The following is a 6,787-nucleotide window of genomic DNA, read 5'->3' as shown; positions in this document are numbered from 1 at the left end:
ATTTGTGAGTTTATTTTAAAGGGTCTCATATATATGACGCTTGGGATGTCAAGCGTCTAGTGGTCCTAAGCTATGATTCTATATTTCCTGCAACCATCAAAAATTGTCAGTGCTACAGTGTCATTGATGGAGAAGAAAACTCATTATGGCATCAAGCAGGCCTGTAGACAACCTTAATTTGTAATTTCTCCACTTTGCAACCCTCCTCTGACTAGCGTTCTGAAAAACCGGGAATACAAACAATTATAATAAAAGCACATACTATAATTTTCCCTGTCTCTTCCATTTTTTGTTCGTTTGTTTTTGCTTTAGCTTGGGCCTGGAGATGGAGAAATCCCTGGGACTCTAAACTAGCTGAATCAGTTTAAATTAATCTGGTTTTAAATTAAATGATTAAAATTATTTTTTAAATTAAAACCACTATAACAAAAATGCAACATGCTTTGCATTTAGAACTGCTCATGAATAGTTTATGGGTGGGAAGAAAAAATGAATGAAGACTCTCAAAAAGATAGGTAGTAGTGCATTTTGTCAACTTTCACAATGTAATTGTGCAGACCAACTGTCAGAATTCCCAGTTGTGGACAGAAGTGAACAGACAAAATAGAAGAAGCGACTGTCTCCTTGAAGTTTCTCCATACAATCTTCTTGTTAACTTTCAACCACAGAATCATGATGGGTGAATGGAACAATTGTTTTTATTGGCACGTAAACTTTAGTATAGGAACTGAGAAATAATTTTGTAGAATTAACCTAACAGTACAGAGACATGAAGAGCTGCTTCAAAACAAAGGAACTGCTTTATGAACAGTTGTCATTCTTCATATGGAAGATCATACAAATTATCTATGAAAAGCACAAAGGTAGCCATAAAAAAATTCTAATGCAATATTGCCATTTTAAAAACTGTCTTTCAATAAATAGTATCCCATTTTATAGCAACATGCCCCTAAAATTCACTATCCCCTAAAACAGTTTTTTTATAGTATAAGTACGTAACAAAATAAATCTCTAACCAAGGCATTGCCAGTTTAATAAATTCACCAGATTAACTACTAATACTTTATCTTTCGTTCTGGGAATATTATGTTAACCTACAAGTTAATAGAAAGAGACGCTTTTTTTAATCCATCCAGGAGATTCTTGCTTATTTTTTCAAAGGCGGCTACGTCTATGGATCGACTGGAAAAAAAATTGATCAGGAAAGACATGGGCCATATGAAGATGGCGATTATCTTTGCCAAATAAGTTTCAAAAGTAAATGTTTTTTAGAACCCCCATTTCTCAATATAACAGGTTGAGGGTATTTTAAGACTTGCATTTGTGATTCCCATTTCAAACCTCTCCTATATTTCCTATTCATTTCCTTTTTAAAAATTATATGTTTATGCCTCAATATGAGAACGCCAAAGAGGCTGCCAGAAAGACCACCTGAACGAGTCCATGCCGTCTCTAGGAGTTGAGGACCCCCTGAAACAGGCTTTTATTTGTAATTAAATTTCAGTCGTCTTACTCCTATTTATGATCAATCAGCAGTCACCTTTATCTTTCTGCATGAAGTATAGATTTCCAGTAATTAAGGAAGAAAAACCAAACACAATGAATTAAAGCTGCTAAATGCCTGATTTATTTGGAAGACACGAATAAAGTCACTCGAATCCTGTTGACCAGAAAAACCATACGGCAACTCTTTTCTCTCTTGGAAGCCCCGTCTTCTATGCTGGTTTGTCCAGAGCAGTGGTGTCTCTCTGCTCAGCTGATTCCATTCAACAATAGGGAGAATTTGCTGGCATAACCTTAAATGTGGCGTTTGTATTGTCTGTGAAGATGATTGAAGATGGGCATCTGAGGCAGTGATAGGTTACAGGATTCAGTGGATTTCCTAAGGCAGCAAAATATTTTAAAGTCTCTAGGATATTTTTTAAGATCTTTGGTGCTCTCCCTTTGGCTCCCTGCAGGAGGATGCTTCTCTAAGCACATTCAGTGCTGGTGGGCTCGGGCGAGTGCTTGGCCAGCTCCTTTGTCATGGCTTCCTTCAAGGCAGCTTGCACATCTGTGCCACTGATGTCGGACAGCTCGTTCTTCTGGCTCAAATTCTCCACCTCTGTGGCCACATGGTCGTAGACATCGGTCAGCAAGGTCTTCATCAGGCTCCTGGCCTTGGCCTCCATCCTCACCTTGGGCATCTGCCGAAGGACCTTGGAGGCAAACCGCGTTGGGGAGCAGATCTTCTCTGGACCACTGTCCGCTGACTTGGTGGCAGAGGCCTGCTTGACCTGACGCTTAGGACGAGCCTGGTGCTTCTTTTGATTCCTAGGCTGCCGTTTCTTCTGCTTCTGCTTAGCTGGCTGATGCTTCTTTTGGATTTTCTTTCTCTTTGCATCTCTGACTTTCCTTTTGCCTTGCTGTCTGGCGGCCATTGTTCTTTTCTCTTGAAGCGCCTGCCTGAAATGTCGCCAGGCTTTTGCCAGACAAAGTCACTCCTAGACAATAACATGCAAATGAGAGATCTGCATGGAGTATGCTGATTGGGTAGCCCTACCTTCATTGTATCCGTGATACCCTTGTTACACAGGACAGGATTGTGACCTAATTTTTGTAATCTTCAAGAAATGAAGTTTAACTCTGCCACCATTTTCTGGTTCAAGGATTTCTTACAAATGCTTCTTATTCAGCCAGCTATTTTAAGACGTTAGTGGGATTTGCAGGGGTGTTAGGAGGAATATCAATTATAATATCAGAATTTAAAAAATCATACACCCCCCAAAAAAAATTTAAGAGGAAAATTCCACAGTTTTAGGGGTTCCAATAACATATAAATCTTTAAAATATTACTGTAAGTAAAGATTCACTGGTTGAGATAGGTGGCTATAGGAAATTAAGTAATTCAGTAAAATGTTAATAAAATCTTCACACATTATTCTGTACCAACTTGGAAGAAATTAAAGAAATGAAAACTGGGCTTCCAAATATTTCAGTATTTTAGGGCAAATTACAGGGATTAGAGTGAAAATTCTTGCCCAGCTTCACTTTTTATCTCAACAACTTTTAAGAGTAGTTTCAGATCAGGTTTGCACAAATACTGGAGTGTCTCTCGTAGTCCTTTTTTTTCTCTAGTCAAGTGCAAATCCTGCAACCATTCTTCATATACTTTTGTCTCCAGGCCTTTAATTACCTTAGTTGCTCTTCATACTTTTTCCAAAGTCTCAAAACCTTTAATTTAATTATATTAAATAGTGTTGTTGAGTTTTTTCTTCTTTAATGATGTTTAAAATATTTTCTTACCAAAACATTTATTTGCATCTATTTCCATCTTAATATGCACACAGACATCCATTCATTTCATATTTAATTTTAATTTGCTTCATTTTAAAATATGTATACTTATACAAAGTTTTAAATACAAATCTGAGGACTTTTCAAACATTATTGTTTGTGGGAAGTCAGCCCCCCCAGAGAAAGAAATATTAAAAGGGCAGAATATTATATTTCCTCAAAGGATCTTAAAGAGGCAGAAAAGCATGCCCAGTTTTTTTTTCTTAATATCCCCAAGTCTCCCTCCCCAAAGCGGAAACCATCCAAGAAGGTTGAAGAGCCCCAGGTAGAAGATTAAGAAGGCAAAGACACCTCAAATCTACATACCCCACACCCAAACTCTAAGACAGGACATAATAAAATTAACCCACAGATGCCAAAGAGCACACCCAGACTCACGTCAGAATACATTATACAAGAAATACAAAGCCTCAGACAGGATCAAGAAACAACTCCAAACAAAAGGCTCCAGAGGGTATAAAAACCCACTCCCTACATGTGCACATTTTTCCCCAGAGCCATCTTCCTGTCTGGCTCTCCTTTTCAATAAACTGCAACCTTCTTTCTAAAGCAGTTGCCATGTTGTTTATCCCTGGCTTGGACTGAACCATGATGAAGACTTTTCCTTCAACTTGTCCTTCACTCGTGTTAAAAAAAACTTTTGATCAGTCTTCTCATGGATAAAGGTAAAAGTAAAGGTTCCCCCGCACATGCGTGCTAGTCGTTTCCAACTCTAGGGGCCGGTGCTCATCTCCGTTTCAAAGCCGAAGAGCCAGCGCTTGTCCGAGGACGTCTCTGTGGTCATGTGGCCGGCATGACTAGTCACCAAAGGCGCATGGAACGCTGTTACCTTCCCACCGTAGTGGTCCCTATTTTTCTACTTGCATTTTTACGTGCTTTCAAACTGCTAGGTTGGCAGAAGCTGGGACAAGTAACAGGCGCTCAATCTGTTACGCAGCACTCGGGATTCTCATGGATAGTTCTGGTTAAAAAGATAGCAAGCTGTAAAAACCAACCAAGCTAAGCTATTATTTCTAGAAGGACAAGGAGTCTTGTGATGGTTTTTGTTTTGCTTTCTTTGGCTGAAATTGAGGCAACTGCTACAGCGGTTTACTAGAAATGTAAACTATGAAAATAGGTTTTAAAAAATAAAATAAAAAAGGCTTCAATTGGATTAGGAAGGAAAAGATGTTCCCTGACCGGGAATCGAACCCGGGCCGCGGCGGTGAGAGCGCCGAATCCTAACCACTAGACCACCAGGGAACCTGCAGAAAGGCCCTTCCTTACTCCTCACATGGTCAAAATGGAACCTTCGCCATTTTCTGTCCATCAATGCAATTATCTTCCCTCACATGACAAAGAGACCCAATGAAATATATTATAATAATTCAGAAATTTTAAATTGGGGTTTTCCCCAGCGATCAGAAATGTAACCTGAAGCTTCTTTTCTGTCAAACGCTATGATAAAGCATTCAGGAAGAGCTGGCGGTTTTCGTTTCTAAAATTCAGAAATCAGAATCTTAAAAGGGGAACGGAGAGCGGGATTCTCTTTCTACGCGTCCGGCCTTAAATTCTCTACCCCGCAAAATGCTGCTTCGCTAGCAGAGGGAAATTGAAAGTGAAATAAAAGGTGAACGCGTCCATCAAGTAACCAGCATGGAAAAAATGTTTAAAAAGTATCTTCTACTTGTTTACTAGACATGGAAGTTATATATGTATGGATGGATGTATATTGGGACACGTAGGGAGAATTTTTTAAAAAAGAGATGTGTCAGAAGTGGGATTTGAACCCACGCCTCCATTCGGAGACCAGAACACCCAGCACAGGGAAGGAGCGAAGCCTTGAGTCTGGCGCCTTAGACCACTCGGCCATCCTGACACTCGCGTAAGAAGCCTCCGAAAAGAGCCTCTTTAGGCTTCCATTTCCTTCCACGAGCACACCAGCTGAGATCTCCTTTGGCAGAGCAATAGTTACGAAGCGAGCAACTGCTTTCTCGTTTCCTCCAGAAATTAATGCGCCACACTCAATATCTAAATAGCAAACTCCAGGAAGACACAAAGCGTAACTGCACCGCAATTGGAAAGCTAAACAGCCACTCGAGCCATCAGACGTTGGGGCGATGTTTACACTTCTTGGGGCCAAATAGTTCCAACTGGGTTCCTTTTTTATAAAATTAATTCACTCCTTTTTAAAAATAATACTTAGTGCTGCTGCCGCCGCCTAATTTGCTGATATTTAGTCATGCCGGCCACATGACCACGGAGACGTCCTCGGACAAGCGCTGGCTCTTCGGCTTTGAAACGGAGATGAGCACCGGCCCCTAGCGTCGGAAACGACTAGCACGCGTGTGCGGGGGAACCTTTACCTTTACCTTTTTGTAGTCCAGGGGCCTTCAAACTTGGCCCTTTTATGACTTGTGGACTTCAACTCCCAGAATTCCTCAGCCAGGCACGCTGGCTGAGGAATTCTGGGAGTTGAAGTCCACAAGTCATAAAAGGGCCAAGTTTGAAGACCCCTGTTGTAGTCGGTCCAGCCCTAGTTCGATAGGCAGTAGGACAAACTCAATGTTTAAAATAAAAACCCAGAGACAAATCCCCTAAAAAACCACATCCAATTCATTGAATATAGTTGCTAAAATCCTGATTTATTGGAGAGACATATATGCATACTGTACATATATGATGTTCCTTTTCCTTTTGGAAAATACCTCACAAACAGTTATGGCAAACATTTAATCATGGCCCATCTTTCTTAGCCGTGAGGTTCTGGCTTAGACGCTGGTGAAATTGTCTTCAAAAATACAGCCCATTGTCCAGTCATCACTTTAACTTCCTTCCTATTGTTTGGGAATAACAATTGTGGAGGTGAAAGTTGGTGGCTTCTTAGGAAAGGTAGACCACAGGATTTCTTATGCTTAAAAGGGCAGGAAAATACTTAAAGTCTCTAGGATATTTTTTAAGATCTTTGGTCTCCTCCCTTTGGCTCCCTGCAGGAGGATGCTTCTCTAAGCACATTCAGTGCCAGTGGGCTCAGGCGAGTGCTTGGCCAGCTCCTTTGTCATGGCTTCCTTCAAGGCAGCTTGCACATCTGTCTCACTGATGTCGGACAGCTCGTTCTTCTGGCTCAAATTCTCCACCTCTGTGGCCACATGGTCGTAGACATCGGTCAGCAAGGTCTTCATCAGGCTCCTGGCCTTGGCCTCCATCCTCACCTTGGGCATCTGCCGAAGGACCTTGGAGGCAAACCGCCTTGGGGAGCAGATCTTCTCTGGACCACTGTCCGCTGACTTGGGGGCAGAGGCCTGCTTGACCTGACGCTTAGGACGAGCCTGGTGCTTCTTTTGATTCCTAGGCTGCCGTTTCTTCTGCTTCTGCTTAGCTGGCTGATGCTTCTTTTGGATTTTCTTTCTCTTTGCATCTCTGACTTTCCTTTTGCCTTGCTGTCTGGCGGCCATTGTTCTGTTCTCTTGAA

General features: G+C 41.3%; 2 protein-coding genes across 2 annotated transcripts; both read right to left on the bottom strand.

Annotated features, from left to right (window-relative positions):
- Nucleotides 1–1,915: 1,915 nt before the first annotated feature.
- Nucleotides 1,916–3,278, bottom strand: LOC308662405 (histone H2B, gonadal-like). Its single transcript, XM_081318172.1, has one exon. It carries the CDS (start codon nucleotides 2,418–2,420, stop codon nucleotides 1,971–1,973), a length of 450 nt encoding a protein of 149 aa, XP_081174298.1. The 5' UTR covers nucleotides 2,421–3,278; the 3' UTR covers nucleotides 1,916–1,970.
- Nucleotides 3,279–5,955: 2,677 nt separating this feature from the next.
- Nucleotides 5,956–6,787, bottom strand: LOC308662062 (uncharacterized protein). The gene has a single exon (XM_081317480.1). The coding sequence runs from the start codon at nucleotides 6,768–6,770 to the stop codon at nucleotides 6,321–6,323; it is 450 nt and encodes a 149-aa protein (XP_081173606.1). The 5' UTR covers nucleotides 6,771–6,787; the 3' UTR covers nucleotides 5,956–6,320.

This window comes from Vipera berus, assembly GCF_964194415.1.
Source record: "Vipera berus genome assembly, chromosome: 2".
NCBI classification, from domain to species: domain Eukaryota; kingdom Metazoa; phylum Chordata; class Lepidosauria; order Squamata; family Viperidae; genus Vipera; species Vipera berus.
This window is presented reverse-complemented; position numbering and strand designations above follow the sequence as displayed.